This window comes from Apostichopus japonicus, chromosome 8 (assembly GCF_037975245.1).
Source record: "Apostichopus japonicus isolate 1M-3 chromosome 8, ASM3797524v1, whole genome shotgun sequence".
Taxonomy (NCBI): Eukaryota; Metazoa; Echinodermata; class Holothuroidea; order Aspidochirotida; family Stichopodidae; genus Apostichopus; species Apostichopus japonicus.
Window position 1 is genome coordinate 24,512,490 of NC_092568.1, and position 16,774 is coordinate 24,529,263.

Genomic DNA, 16,774 nt, shown 5'->3' on the forward strand with positions numbered 1-16,774 from the left:
CCAAAGAAATTCTGAGCATGCAATACCTTCTTCTTTTTGATAAGAGTCGACATCTTGCCTCTCTCATCCCCACTGTCCACTGCAGAATCTTCCAAGTCATTATCGATGTCTTCATCCTCTGGTAAAAAGTCGCATGACAACACATTATCCAGAACAGTGTCTGGTAGAGCATTTTGTAAATTGTTCTTCTCCGTTTTCCTAAACGCAAAGGGGAAAAAATAAGGAGAAACGATTAGACCAATGTTACAAAGAAATCTTACTTAGCTCCGATGACTGATGAACAAGGAACAATTTTCAGCGGCCTTTTATCTGAAAGGGTAACCAGGTTGGATGACAACAAACAACCTCTTAGCTGTTTCACTGCGGAGTGATTTAATGACTGACGGAATGTCAAGACAGTAGGTGAGATACTGCACAAATATCAAGTCATCTCATTACATTACTGCTTTAAGAAAATAACTATACTGCAAGAAATAGCATTTATTTGATTTCATTAACGAGGGTGGATCTTACAAATTTTTGGTTATCGTTATATATTCTCTGTTTCTCCTGACATCACTGGAATTTACCTCTTGACTTGATCTGCTTGACGACTTGGTTTCACAGGACTGTCTCCGTTCACCAGTCCATCTCCGCCTTGTCCGTTAGTCTCCAACCCCGGTATATTCTGGTCGTTGGGGGCCAGACCCAGCAACGACCTCACTCGATTAGACCGCACGTCGAGGATTGTGTCCGTATAGCCAATTTCTTGAAGATACCTTGGAAAATGACAACGTTAACATTAATACCGATCACGAAACATTATTTTTCACAATGCATCGTATGTTAATCTTCATAAATTCGGAAATGACTTGAAGGGTAAGAATCTCAAGGAAATACAATTTTTGAAATGCTTAACAAGTTTCAGTATGCTCAATTTTGAGGCCAACACTATTGAACTTCAATACCTTTGTGAATAATGGCTTTATGTCCATCAGTGAATTGAACAGGGTGGACTTCATTTTGTGAAATTTTAGAAGCCAGAATGCTTAATGAAAAATAAATTGCTATGGAGATGAAGTACAACCCTGTCTACGACCGACAAAATCAATATAAAACCCATCTACAATGACTTTTTTTGGGAAGGGGGGGGGGGGCAGGGAAGTGAGATCCCCTATAATGAGGTGTGAGGCTGGCATTTTGCTTTAATTATTAATGGTCTCTTTTCAAATGATGAGGCCCTGACTATAACATCATAGGACTTATTAACAAAATCCCTATTTTTAGCAGAAACATTTGCATGTTTTATTGCAGCTTTTGCCTCTGAGATACGACCTACAATAAATGTTTTAGTAACTGTAGGAAACAATTCCTCCAGGAATATTACCAATCAAAAACAAATTCAAGGAATTTCTATACATGTATGTTAGTTGTGTCTCCATCCACCACACACTATTATCCACATAGCACATTTACCATGTTAGATCATTTCTATCGCTGTCTCCGCACGTGCATCATATTTTCTACGAAAAACATCTGTTCCCTCTGATCAAGAGATGTCAGTATTGTACACTTGTGTGATTTTCATTTCCAAAATAATGAGTCTAGACCATTTTCTTTCTATTCTGAATCATTTTGAAAGACTCCCCCCCCCCCATCCCCTCCAATAAGACTATTACTGACCTTTGTGACAAAAACCAAAATCAATATAATGAAAGGAAACATTTCCTGAAAATTTCCAGAAATTTGCCCTTGCAATAAAGCTATTTAAACTAATTATTGCAAAGCAACATCTAATCATTGTGATGAACAGTCTAATCAGGAAAAGAAATCAATGAGTATGCAGTATTGGATTCATCTATGGAAATCATCTGCTACAAGAATTCAAAAATAAAAGTACAGCCTCCAGGCACATGTAATTACCTTTGTACTTTTCAAACTGTGCTCGAAGAAATAACCGTTTTGCCACAATATACCTATTGACAAGTTACTGCAAAACAACTATATACCTTTCAACAACATTGACATGTGCGATGCTAAAGTAGTCGGGATTCTATTTTACACAATGACGTTAATATTCTAATGAATTGTGGGACTAGTGGATGGGCCTCAACTGGAGTTCATGGCCAGGTATCTCCAATTACATATATGTAGAGTAGGTTAAACTGAAGCGGACACCCCAGTAACTTGCAAATCAGCATGCAGGCAAACTGGTGTCAATCAACGTAATCACAAATGAGGATGGGTTGCGCAGCTTTGATGGCATAGTTTTCTGCATTGCTGATGAATTGTCCCGTTTAAAATGTGTGCCGGGTCAGACACAGAGGAATAGAAATCAAAATTTTCCTCGATGTTTGGATAAACATAAAGAATGTGTCATATTTGAATGCACACCTCACAAATATTTACAACCAACTGCTACAGGAAAGATGTGCTTATCAATGATGCGTCTTTGAGAAAAAGAACATGAATAAAGAAGGAAAAAAAGGGTAAGAAACAACAGAAAGATGGGTACATGCTAAAAAGGTAAAATATGATGGATAGACAAATGGCTTCTTCTTGAGATGGTAACATTTTTTATTTGATTAAGATTAATATTTGGCACGTTAGCTCAACTATGATATTTACACACGAGATAAGGCATCCAATTTCCAAAATCTATAGTGAAAGAACTTTGCCTACTACTGATTAAAGAAAGTACCCGTAATATCATTTGATCTCATACCTTAATTACATGTTGGCATCAGAGAAAGAAAGATCATAAAAAAAATAATCATAAAAAAATATATAAAAAAAATAAATAAAAAATAGTGTGTATTACTGTAATTGTAATCACCAAATGTCCAATCCCTCTTCAAACCGTCAGAATAATTTATTTGCCTTCTTTGAAGTGACTTTTAACCTTTTTTTTTGGCTGTTGATCTCTTCTTATCAATAAAGATTATTCATTTACTGCAGTAAATAAACCTGCAGAGTCATTCAGACAGAAGCTTCCATCCTCAGCAATACTATAAATTGATGCCTGGAAATGTAATCTGTTCCTGACACAGTCACTACAACAGTCAATACAATTTAGTTACATTTGGATATAGATAATTTAAAGGTCTCTGGATGTTACATTAAAATTGTTACATTGTCAGCACCACTAAAGCAGTAAAAAAAAAGTGCTCCATTGACAACCTCTCAGAAATGTGCTCTACACAAAATAATAATTAACCAGTAAAGTTAAAAATATTCCATTTCCATAATAGCAACTTGAGTATATCCACTTTATCTTCTTCATTCGAAATGATATCCAACTACTAGAGTTAATGAAACTCATTCTTACCAGGGGGGGGGGGGGTGTTCAGTGTCTACTATGGTCCATAATGTAGCCAATAAATGCAAAACGCAGGTTCTAATTAATTCTGAAGTAGTCACAAAAGATAGCCACTGCCTTCATAGTGACCTTACTTAGTATAGTTTGTAATCTTTACATATATATTACGGTACTTCCCTAGATGATTAATCCCTGCACTACTATTTTTGGTACTTATTGAAAGAGGCCATTTACCCTCGCAATGAAAACTGATAGCTGACAAAAAGGTGTCCACTCTAACAGGAGCTTGATGAAACTCAATCATGTATCTAGTGATTCAGGGAGACGAGAAAACAGCCCGGTGAATGAAAGAAAACAATCCTGTACATAACCAAGTAAGGTATCTTTATGATTAAGGATGACACTTAACTCCCCTTATTCTGGGACACTATTTATGTTATGCTAGGCATAGTGTACACTAAGTGATGCTACTGGCAGCTAACTTGTTTGGGTATTTTTGACGGCCAATAATTACACGTCTTCACTCTACTATTGCACTTTACTATCTACCTGGCCTTCCCAAAAAATTAGGGATTTTCACCATTATCACCCCACTTCCAAATTATAGGTAGCAGAAAAATTGATAGAGCATAGGTATGAGGTGAAAGGTTACTTTTCAATTCAGGAAGTAAAAAACATGGGAGTGAAATGGTTGCCATTTTGATAAAACCATTTCAGGATATGTAGGGTTGTCTACTACTAAAGCCAAAAGGCAGTCAGTTCTATATTAATTACACATGTATATTCCTTAATGCAGTAGTGTGGTTGTCATTTAAGCAAATAAAACCTATGCATAGATTGGAGTGCCACAAACTTAGGACAAATGGAGAGCGGTTAGAGAAGAGTGAAGCATGTATCCATTCAACATTTTGCAAGACTGGATAGTATCTCTCGACGAGGTGGATTTATCTTACAGGAGTGCTCCACGCAAAATCTGAAAGTGTGTGTCCTTTATGTACACAGTACGACAAAATGTCATATCTTTATTAATAGCTGACAAGACATGGCATAGATATTGCTGGCTTGAATGCATGAAAACAGAGCAGTCTCAGAAGCCCACATCAATGGCTACATGTATGCTCTCCCAGGAATGCAGCGTGTGCCGGCGAATTTATCTCCCGGGTGAAGAAAAGAACAGAAAGGTAAAACCTACGCTGTTCTGTTTCAAACAACCATCTGACATTTACGAGATATAATCAAGACGGATTATCAAGGTGTGTGAGGCAGAAGATTTGTCATGGGAGCTACGTTATCCTTCTTTCGTACAATTTACAACATTCACAGCACCTAATTATTTCGCTGTATCAGTCAAGAACAAAACTGTTTGCACAAGTGAATATAATGAAGGTTGAGGACAGTTCTCCCTTTTTTAATATGAACTCGACTTGCACTGAATAAGGGTCTTCCGACCTCTCTTGCCAATGAGTAAACTTAAATGAATTATTGTTTGCAATTTACAAATAGCAATTTGAAAAAAAAAGAAGAAGATAAAACTATGCAGATGATACACTCTTGAGTGGTCTATAAGGAATGTTGGTAAAACTGTTAACGTGATCACAATATTCAAGTTTCTGTTTCCAAAAATGTTGTATGTGGTTAGGACACAAGAATTTCCAGTAACCTAGTCCAACAACTTTGTAACTTTTAGCACTGCATCTTGATGAACTTTGACTATGACACACTCCCTCTTCCAATAAATTACCAATTTGTTGGGCTAGGTAAATATGAATGTGAAAATTTAGAGATAGGTACAAAGGGAGAGAAATAAACAGCCAAAATTCCTTTTCTTCTTACCTAGTGTTACCCATATTCTTTACAACTATTATAACCCAACAACAGCTCCTCCCCCCTTCCACATCCCATCTGGTCTACTAAAAGATCAAGAAAGGACACAAAGAATTCAGACCTAATGTGACTGATCAGATATTCGTCTCTCTTGAGAAGTAAAGCAATAAGAATGAGAGATTCTCTTCATTCACTTTGTACACTTGAGTTTGACTTTGACAATGAAGTGCACTAGATACCCCCCCCCCACCCTCTTCCCCCCATAAGACATAATACTGTTCCCAACTCTCTTTTCTTCTCAATATCTTCAAAATGCTATAAACAGTCTTCACTCTACAGTAATGCCATGAGCCTAAAGGCACCAAATCAAAGGAGAAACTAGGCTAACTTTTAAAGCATACTGCTACATCTGTCCAATCACTTTAATGTGTACTGTTATCAAATATGTATGAGCACTGCATGACAACAACAACGTCAACGTCAAAGTCTCTTTGCCACTTTCAAATTTCCAGTGGAAATTTCTCCTAGCCATGGCACGTCAGTCGTTCGTCTTGAAGAAATTCTCATGGTCAGATATCAATTACCAGGAGACTTTATAAAAACATGAATATGGACTGGAAAGAGAAAAAAACAAAAAATGGGAAAAGATAAATAAGGGAAAAATTTAAAATTGCTTATTGGCAATCGAGAGTCCCAGAGACCTTTGTCCACGCACAGCATTATCATGTAGTACGAGTGTGCGCATCATGGGGCGATGTTAAAGCGCCTCAAATCGTGCAATTCATGAATAAACAACTTACTGTCTGAGCAGTTGTCTACTCTGTTTAAAGTTGATCTGGTTGTTTGGCGAGAGGGCAGTCTCCTCCTCCCCACCTTCTTCTGCAAATACAAAATATGAGAATTGAAAAAAAAAAAATTATGTAACCTTCATATCACCAAATATCAATATCAATTACCACCAGTTATTTTTCTGTAACATCTAACCAGTAGATGACATACACGACGCATACTTATGAATACCACAACTGTACTTAAGGTTGAACTGTCTGTGTTACTTACACTGCACACTGTATACTGATACTGACCAAGATGCTAATGGAATGTTTATGTCAATGATGCAAGGTAATATGCACTCTAAATATTAACTTTGAAAGATGGTTTCTTCCTCCTGTTGAAGGTACTTTCATACAAATGACTAATCCTTATGAATTGTTTATGATAATGATCGGTGATGCAATTGTACTGTACGTTAGGCGGAGCTACTGAATTTGGTGTACATTCAGAAATTTGTTAAAGAGGAATGTTCATTCTCTATAGAGACACATGACATTTACAATAACCTTCACCCACCTCTCCAGGTGGAGGCACAGTATTAACCAAACATACATGTGTGCTGTCTGCAATAGGCATATCATGTGAATTTGTTAATATGGTTCATCACAACACAAACAGACTTTGAGCATTTCACATGCCACACACAAACGACAACACGCATAATGTACACACACATAGGTAAAGCTAACTTCAATGTACTACCAGTCTGGAAAAGACACATAGTATCAACACCAAGGGACATATCTGAAAATACAAGGCAGCCAAACCAGTGTTGTTGTAAGACTGTTCCACATGAGTGCACACATTTTTTTTTCCGGTTGCCACTGTTCAAGGATTATGAAGTATTACTGTATGTTGAAAGAATTTCACAATTCATTTCCTCACAAACCATGTGAAACACATTGATTTTTCACAATGATCAAACTAATACACTACTACAAGTCCTGAGAATCGTGGTGCGCAATTCAAACGACATTGTATTTGACATTCAAGCAAAGATTAACACTGATCACTAGAATCTTTGTCATATATTAAGAAAATTTCCAGTCATTCTTGGATAGAAGTAGTGTAAACTTTCAATTAAAATGTGATGAAATAATTTAATAAGGACACAGATGTTGAACATGGTGTAGACGTTGGGCTTACAGAACTACAGTAAACTGCTTAGATTAATTAATTTTTAATAGGGAAGTTGGGTCATGTTGGAGACTGTGGTGAACTTGCACTGGAGATAAGAGAAAATATAGATACAATTTGAATAAACGTGCATATGAGGGTTTCAATTCTAAAGGTCTGGGAAACACTTTTTGACAAAAAAAATCTATCGTCCAGACTCACTTCCTAAACTAACTTGCCTTAACTAGGCCTTCAATGTTACCAACCACAACAGCATTCGTAAAGCTATTTTGCTTTCGTTGGTTAAATTGAACATTTGTGGCAGAAAGGGAGACAATAAAAACAATGTAAAACCAACACTCAGTATTTGAGAAACCATTCTAGTAACTGAAATGAGAGTGTAGCATATAAGTAGTTTTAGTAATTTAATTGAAACACAGAACCTTGGTTTAAGGTCATGTACTATAATGAGTGTGCCTGTGTGGGCGTACAGATTTCAATGGTATATAATGAATAAACGACACGTTCACTCGCTTTTGACATTTTTTTAGAGCTGCAAGATTAAACCAAAAGAGGTGAAAATGAGAGGACTTACTCTGCTTGCCTGTTTACAAGAAAGCCTATTTTATTTTCAATCCTCTTATTCCACTGCAAACCAGAATACAAAATGCATTGAGGTTTCTCAGTGACTTCATTATACTAGACTTCTGCTTGTTCACCAGGTATAGCTCTTATAATATAAATGCCCTGAACCACTATTTTCATGTACCATTACACAACAGCATGATAAACACATGTTGTGAGGCTACTGTGATGAGGCAACATACACCTCCACCAAAAACAATAGGGATCTTGTACTCAATGTGATGCATCCACACACCAAGTATGAGAAGTATCCATGATTCCTACCCTTTAGATATCATGTAAAAAGGTTTTCAGAGTTTGACCTCTGGTGACGTCAAATGAACTTTGACCTACACCAACAACAACAGGCTTCTTGTACTCCATATGGCAAATCTATATGTCATGTATGAGAAGTATCCATGATTTCTAAAATGTTTAAAAGGTTTTCAGAGTTTGACTGCTGGTGAACCAGATGACCTTTGACCTCCACCAAAAACATTTGAACATTTCTTAAATTTAACATAATACATCCACATGCCAAGTATGAAATTATCCATGCTTCCTAACTTGAGATATCATGTTTACAGGGTTTTCAATGTTTTACCTCTGGTGACCTCAAATGACCTTTGACTTCTGACTGCTGCACATTCAAAATTTAAACCTATTTTGTGGTAATTTCATCCATGGATGTCAAACTTCACAAGTGATGTGCCATCTAGGATACAGTTTAACATGTCCTGCATTGAGAGCATGGGTTCATGTGTAAACATGAAGGAGAGCATGAAGGAATGTAACTCCTTCTATTAGGTAAGCCAGAAAATGTGAAAACAAATGGTTGTTTAGATTGACATAGATACTAACCTCCATCAAAAGTAGGGGGCTTGATTTCTTCTCGAGTGTCATGGCCTGATTTCAAACGCTGGAATTTTGCTCTGTAGGCAAAAATGGGAATACATATTCATATTTAAACCGCATGAAAAGTAAAAATGAAAGATGTGATGATCATACATGTACAGTATTAAACTAGCGTATTAGAACTGGCATGGATTGTTTTTCTCTGATTTGTATTTTGTATGTTTTAAATATCATACCAATGACTAATAAACATCTCCGCTACCAGTACCAAAATTCAAGATAAGGGACAGAATGTCACTTCCAAAATCACAGAAATGACACGCTTCAGTTGCAAGTGGCTACAAAGCTAGATCTCACATTACTAGTGAAATGGAGCTCTCCAACAAAATACTCAGTCAGGAGTGTTCTCAGCTCTGAGCCTCTGACTAAATTGGGTTTATCTTCCTGACTCGCTCAAAGATGACAGACAACAAACAAGGTTTATGGATGAATAATTACAATGAGCAGAGCAAGCTATCAGCTTTTATGACAGACTTGTAAGTGAGAACATCCCCTGCTATGACATCTGAACTGAAGCTGCCATACCAGATTGTAACTGATCAGGAAAACAGCGATGATGCCATTAAAAATCTGAGATGTACCCTGCTGTACACTCCAGCACAGAGCGTGCGTGCGTAGGTGATACGCATAACATCAATATTTATGTTTACTACAGTCAGTCTGAATTTGAATCAATATGAAGTATGTGACAACTGACAAAACTCAACTGTCTACCCTTTTTAGTGGATTACTTTTCTTTTTATAATTTTAATAGTTCAACTATTTACCATTTTGCTTTTTGGTAATGGTTTTGGATCATTTTTGATCATCTATGTGACACTGTGACAGTCTTGAAGTTTCCATACAATTTGTAAACAGAGACTACTGTACAATTTAGTCTTGTTAAGACCCTAGTATGTACAGCCTAGTGTACCTTTCTTTTTCACAAAGCTATTTTCCCGTATCTATTAGCTGTACTGCCAGGAGAACGATTGCGGCAACGGTTTCGATTGATACTAGGGTCTTGCACATTTCTCACAAGCTACAGTATCTTAAATTTTCCTTTGAGTTTGCAGATTTCGTTCGGAAAAGAGAAGAAGCCAATCAGGTTTGCCAATTGGCCCACTTCCCCAAATGTTTTTTCAAGCCCTGCCTCCCGCAGTGAACAATCACTTGGCCTTTAGATTGGTTTGTAAACTGCGAGATGGTGGTAATTGCTGTGGAAGAAACATGATCTCACATGACAAGCAATTTCGTAACAATAACATGAATAAAGATTTTGTGGTGTGCATAAGTTCATGCCCCTCTTTGGAGAAAAGTCCACGACCTTTGTATGGGACAGATCCTCGGGCATGTAAAATACAGTGGGCAAGCACATCCGTGGTAGAAGCGGACTCTTAGGCATGTACAGTTTGCACGCGAGAATATTAGAGAGTATTACAAACGACTTGGCCAAGACTAACAGAGACTTAGTGACTAGAGAATAAAAATTCAGTGCTCTCGTACTGATATATACGAGTTGATATTTTGTAAACTTCTTTTTCTGGCCAAAATTATCACTATAGGTTGACAGTTTATTAAATTAGATGTAAATTAATATGTTGTAACATGACTAAAATGAGTACTATGCACTACACACAGTTTGGATCAAACAAACCTGGTAGATATTTAAATTAATTTAACTGCATGACTCAATTGAGTAAGAATGCTCTTATAATTGAGAGGAGACAGTGTACGTCAGGATCAAACAGTTGATGCAATTTATAAATTAATAATGAATTTAACTACTTTTTCTTTCAGTTTAAGTATGAGTGAAGCATGAACTGTGTATTATTTGTGTACTTTTCAACATATACTGTAGTATATACTGACGGAGGTGTGTGACTTCGATTGTGTTGTAGTGTTAATCATATGTACTCATCCTGAAGTACTTCAATCAACCAGACAATGAAATCCACAAATTTAACAACAGGGGTTTTCTAAACTGGCTTTCCTAGCCCAATCACAAACAACAAGTTTCACAACCTGCTTTACATGAAAGTTTGGATATTGAAAGAGATACACACCATGATACACACATCATGATTGTGACCACAAAGGTATGTCAAGTGTGGAGAGCACTTTTCCCTACTCCATTTCAATAATTTACAGCAAATGTTAGGGGTTATAATTTGTTTCCCTTTTCTTTTTTTCTATAAAATTGAAATATGGCATTTGTTGCATTTAAAACACATCTTTCCAGCAGTCTATCTCCATGGTTACAAAGGTATGTACCACATTTGTACTGGGTACTATATCTTTTAATGGACATGTGGGAAACTACATTAGTTACTAGGACTTAGTGCTGAGAAGAGCATGGACAGAAACAACTGACAACACCAGTGACAAATGGCTTTAATGCCTTGGGAGTTGTTGCGGTGACACCCTGCCTCTTTCCCCAACCCCTCTCCAAAATATTAACCTTAAAACTACTGTAACTACCAAATGTCACCAAGGAACCTTTTTAGCTGATTTAGTACCTAAGCAATCAACATGCATTACCTTTACAAATATACATACTTGGTATGGCCTTTTCCAGGCTTATTTTGAAAACCTGACAAAGTAAATATACAGAAATTAAGTTACCAGCTTTTTGGACACTGAGAAACTCTGGCAATTGTAATGTAGAAGAGAAACAATGCGAGAGGTTTGAAGCAAACATCAATTTAGCACTGTCTATATATACCTCCCTACTGAATTCACTTCATATGGAAATAAAAGACAAAATTGCTAACACCTAATTTCTTCAAGTAATGTTTACTGCTTCTGTGCATTCGTTTTGTTCATTGTTAACTATTTACTGTTTTGTAGTCGCATTGGAATACCATGGTTGAAAACCTCATCATAGTTTGTTCTGGTAAAGCATTGAAAATTTAAGTACTTTCAAGTCTTCAAATGTCACTGCACTATTTTTCATCACTTGGATGAAGTAATTAAATGGTTTATAAGGTCGCTCAAGCCCATCTACAGTACAGATACAGGGTGAAAACAGCTTGGACTTACCTCTCTTGTCGCAAGGCATACTCTAACATCTTAATTCTTCTCACCAAGTCTCGTTTCAGGTTCTCCTGGCCTTTCCGCTCTCCTTGGAGGAAAGCGATACGAGCCTAAAAAATGAAAAAATATCTCGATCAATATCAATGGGAATAAAAGACAAACTTTCACAAGTACTGGGAAAACAATAAGTTAGCTGTAAAGGTAGGTTGGTTTTGGAAATGTATAGAGATCTACTTACTCAAAGAAAGGCATTAACCAAAAGAAGGAATCCTTTTTCTTGATGCACACACACTTAGAACGACTTCAACATAAAGTAGAATTCAGAAGACAAACAAAGCTATTCACTCGCTGATATTACAACTTTTTTTTTATTGCAGATGTGATCGAACTTTGTATTAGTAATTCTCCTTTACCAAATGTTGTGTAAGAATGACTTTAACGATGTCTATCATTCCTGTCGCATAGGACCTGATGAACTGCACTATAACAGATGACCTGTAACTTTTTTGCCAAATCCGACACAAGATAGATCTATACTACAATTTGCTCTTAGCACTGCACAGAATCTGTTAATAAAGATTTGGAGTAAGTAGAGCACATAGCGGACTAATACTTCTTCTTCTTTAAAGATTTATGTAAATCTTATGGATTAACTATTGGCAGCTATAGTCATTGCTATCAGTGTCTCTATTTCCAGAGATACCATTCCTTGACAAGTCAGACTTTCGATACCAGATTTAACTCAACACAGGTGCAGCATATTTAAAAAGTACCCTCCTCTGGATGATGACAGCACAACGAGATGTAACTTCTTGCCTATAACTTTGCAATTATGCCACCGAAAAAATTTGCAATTTCCTTCCCTAGGCTCTGATCAAGTTTGCTGATTCGTTTCTGATTGAGGGGCTTCAAACGTCATGGAAAACAAAGTCTTCCAAAAATAAAGGTTTCGTGTTGGATACTAGATACAGTAAGTTAACTAAAATCATATAACAGTAAAATTTATGGAAAAACCACAAAATTATATGAAATGTCAAATCAGTACAATAACATCAGCGGGGACGAATCTGGAACTTTTGTGATAAAATTGCAACATTGCCCGGAGCAAAGAAAAATCAAATTTCATTTTGATCTGTACTGTCCAAATTCAGTCACTAACAAGCAAGTATTGAAGCAAATGTGTGTCAAACCTGACAAATTTGCACTACACACAAAGAACTGCAGGAATGTACTTTCAATGCAAAATATGACACAGATTTTGCAGCTAATCGTTTTCTGTTGTTTTGTCCCCTTGCTCGTATCAATCTCTTTGCATAAATGCCTTAAAATAGAATAGAAAAGCAGATAGTTTATCAGATTAATTCTTAAGTCGGACGCTAACAGTGCTGGCATTCATACAATCAACAAATCTATGCTAAGTTGGTGAACACCATTGGGAACGAAGCAAGTGCACCCTGTATCATTTTCAAACATTGGCACAAAATATGACCTTTTGTCCTAAAATCATGAATCATATAATAACTGTCTGCCACTAAACAAAACTTCTGAGGAAATTTGGTGACTTTCCATTCACTAAGTGTAGCCCTTACTGTAAGTATACTTTCCAATGCTGATTGATCTTTGATCTTAACTTCCTGAACAACACATATATATAGGATCTAAATGGGATCCTTTAGCATGTTTGCATAGCATCCATTCATTCCTTTGGCAGGAGAACCTTTCCTGTGTTTGCAGAAAATGTTTCGAATGTCCTTCTGATGACCTTTGGGTTACAATTTCAAAACAAGTCTAATATTGCTCACCACACAACAAACAATAAATTAAGCTTTTAGTGGTGGACAAATTTGGTAACATACACTGAGTGCTACAGAAAGGAATTTCAAGCAATGAAACCGCTATATGACCAGTGACCACAAGTTACTCGACACCCCAATTTACTAGTATGGCCACTACCCAAAATGGTAAGTCCATGTTTCATCAAAGTCCATAGAAGATCATTTGAGAAGAAGCCTTTCGTAAATTGTGGACTGACAGATCTACAGAAGGATAAAATAATGGCTGTTAATTGGCTGTATCTTCCTTTGCTGTCATGAACTAAAATCTTTTCTACTGTTTTTGTGAGATTAAACATTTCTATGAAATTGTACAGGTCTACAGTAAGACTCAATAATATCTTTACTCTTTGCCTTAGAACTTAACTTTCAGAAAAGTCCTAATCTTTTACAATGATCAGACGTTTGTGTTTATGTCTTCGAGGCACAAAACATCTTCGCAAGTGAGGAATTTGTTTACAGCAGTTGCAGTGTATTCATCACTCGCACGGAACTGCGAAGCTGAGGTACTCTATAAACCAGCTGGAAATTTTCAAAGAGATATGTTCTTGTTTGGTTGGTTCAGTAGAACGCTATAACCGTGACACAATACCCCCCTAGCTATAAGATTATGTTTGTGTTTGGATAATCAAAGTCATTTTGCCTTGGGTAGACCTCTTTGCTTCTGAACTTGTTATACGGTAGAGAATATATACGGCATAGCAAATCTTGCAATTGAGCACATGTATGGCTTATAAATAATAGAAAGCAAACTTGTTTCTGTACTTCGCTGTTGTAAATGTTAAGTTATTTCAGTGGTGGGCTATGCAATATCTAGCATAGAGTCAAGTCTCAAAAACCTATTGGGTTTTATAACATAGGGGTGAGTTTCACTGTTCAGTTTTTTGAAAACTTCGGTTCTCTACCATGCCAGATTGTCAATGAGAATCCCCAGAACTGCTTTGGATATTTACGAATGACGACACATACCTGTCTTCACTCTACATATGCACTAATATCTACCTCGACTACAGAAGTTGGTAACATTTTAGTACTAACCCCCCTTTTGAAAAATGCAATTACCTAGATTTAAAATGCTGAATTTCCATATCAATTTGTGCTTTGTAAATAATTATCCTAGACTCCACTATACTATTAGACTCCACAATTAATTCTATTATATCCAACGGCTCCATTTAGTCTAGCATAAACATTTCAACACTTTATCCTCTCTCCTCTGATCACTATACCTTAGACTAGACAAGAACATCATGTACAGCAATTCTGCATTATAGCTCAGTTTGATTTTGGCTACCCTCAATAAAAAGAAAAACAAAGTCACACATTTTAATATTAGCAAAACAGTTATCCAAATATATAGTGTGGGGAGGGAAATGATCTTCAGATGATAAATCACCGCATTCTTGCTTTAACCTTTCTCCATGGTAGATGCCACAAAGCCTATCCCTCTTTAAGTCAATAAAAATGTGTTACTTTTTGATGGGAAGTATAATTCAACAAATATGTGTTACTTTGCATTACTCTTGAAGGAGAGATCCTTTTGTCAGGTTTCAATGATAACAAGTATATTACATGCCCATTGATTATGATGACTCCTGCTACTCTGACCAATTGTGAAAGCTTCTTGGTAAAGAAAACCACATAATTTTTTTTATACATTACCTTAGTGGTGAAATTTTCTTAAGCAAATGTGTAGTTGGCATGAAATTGTTAAGTCTGGAAAACTCCCTGGTTTCAGTATTTATGAGCATGATACTAGGTTATTGAATAGACTGTTAGTTGTTTTGGATGGGTACCGATGATAGTGTTGGGACATTTCGCCAAGAAATCAAGCCCTCTGAGACAACAGAACATATATTAAACATTAGTAACAAGTCCAGGTGTCCTACAGGCTACAGTCTCATCACTATTTCCGTTCCCCTCTCCTAGACAGGCTCTATTTATTAGATTCTCTGGTCCCATCTCAAACAATGATAATAAAATAAATGTAACATACATTAATTTATAATCATCTTGAGAGTACAATATTTAGTCATAAATTCCCTCCATAATTTCCATATTTTTTCGGTCTTGGAGCACTGGTAACTATCCGTCAGGACACATTTTCTAGACCGTAAACACATACCCCTCACCCCCCCCCCCCCCTTATTAGTCACAAACAGAAAAGCTATTTGATGCTAACATAATTCTCGCTATTGCAGAAAGACCGTAGAAAAGTCTGATAATGTTACTATTAAATTAGATGCATGAACAGCGTTGAGAACATAATTAGACGGTCTATAAATAGTAAATGGAAGCATTCAAACACTAAGATTTTCAGGGCAGAAGAAATTTACTAATAAATTCTGCAGCTGTCAACAGATTGGCTTTCTTATTTCTCTCAAGAAAAAAACATTTTCTCTCCTGAAAGAGACTATATTTCGAAGATATGTTACAATAATTTTCTTAGAACTACGAAGTTGATAAATCAGCAATTTTACCAGCATCCAGACAAAATATAACAGAGATCCAGGCACATGTAAACAACAATTCTCAAGTGCTAGAGAGAGAGGGAAAGGGGAAAAAACATCCTCATTTCTCACCACGACTTGAAAACAAATAGTGATTCGAAACCTTACGCCAATGTATTGCATAAGGTCACAGATTTCATAAGCTCCCAAGATATACAAGCCTTTATAAACTGACTACATACAATAATTATACAATTTCATGTTGTGTGATAGGACTTCTCAAACTGTTGCAAATCACTACATTTTGAGCTATTTATCTGATTATGATTAAATCTGCCATTCATGCAACTGGGAACACAGACTACACATTGCCAAATCCCTGTGTCTGTTTCAGTTCTCTACTTCCTATAGAATGTGTAATTAAAGAGTCATCATTGCAATGCCATCTTCCTGTGCACTCAATGGAATTCCTCAACAGACAGACGCAAGGCATGCAGAGTATGGACCGAGTGCTCTACATCCCACTACCACAGTGAGTCTATTCTGAGTGCTGTAGTAGTACTGCTAAATGATAAAGGACTACTGTATGTGTTACATGCTCAATACACACGTGAAAGAAATATTTACTACCAGAGAAACCCATTAAATGGACTGACCGACTTCATAAGAACTTTATAGCGTCTCAGTTTTGCTGTAGACCTGCTAGTGCTGTGCAAAGTACTGCAGCTTGTATGTATAACCTACAGTAATATCATAGATCTAGTGAAAACTCAGTAGAGTTCATCTGGGTACAAGTGGATCCAAGCAAAAGACAAAAGGATATATACTGTAAACAATGTTTACTACAGTATAGGGACCCTGACATG

General features: G+C 36.5%; 1 protein-coding gene across 1 annotated transcript in view; it reads right to left on the reverse strand.

The window, feature by feature from the left end:
* LOC139971159 (striatin-3-like) overlaps nucleotides 1–16,774 on the reverse strand; it is a 42,618-nt gene that overhangs the window by 15,763 nt on the left and 10,081 nt on the right. Inside the window, exons 2-6 of the mRNA XM_071977395.1 lie at nucleotides 11,633–11,736; nucleotides 8,558–8,628; nucleotides 5,923–6,001; nucleotides 570–758; nucleotides 27–198 (exon numbers count right to left, since the gene is read on the reverse strand). Coding sequence (XP_071833496.1) covers nucleotides 27–198; nucleotides 570–758; nucleotides 5,923–6,001; nucleotides 8,558–8,628; nucleotides 11,633–11,736 — 615 coding nt within the window. The remainder of the gene's footprint in view (nucleotides 1–26; nucleotides 199–569; nucleotides 759–5,922; nucleotides 6,002–8,557; nucleotides 8,629–11,632; nucleotides 11,737–16,774) is intronic.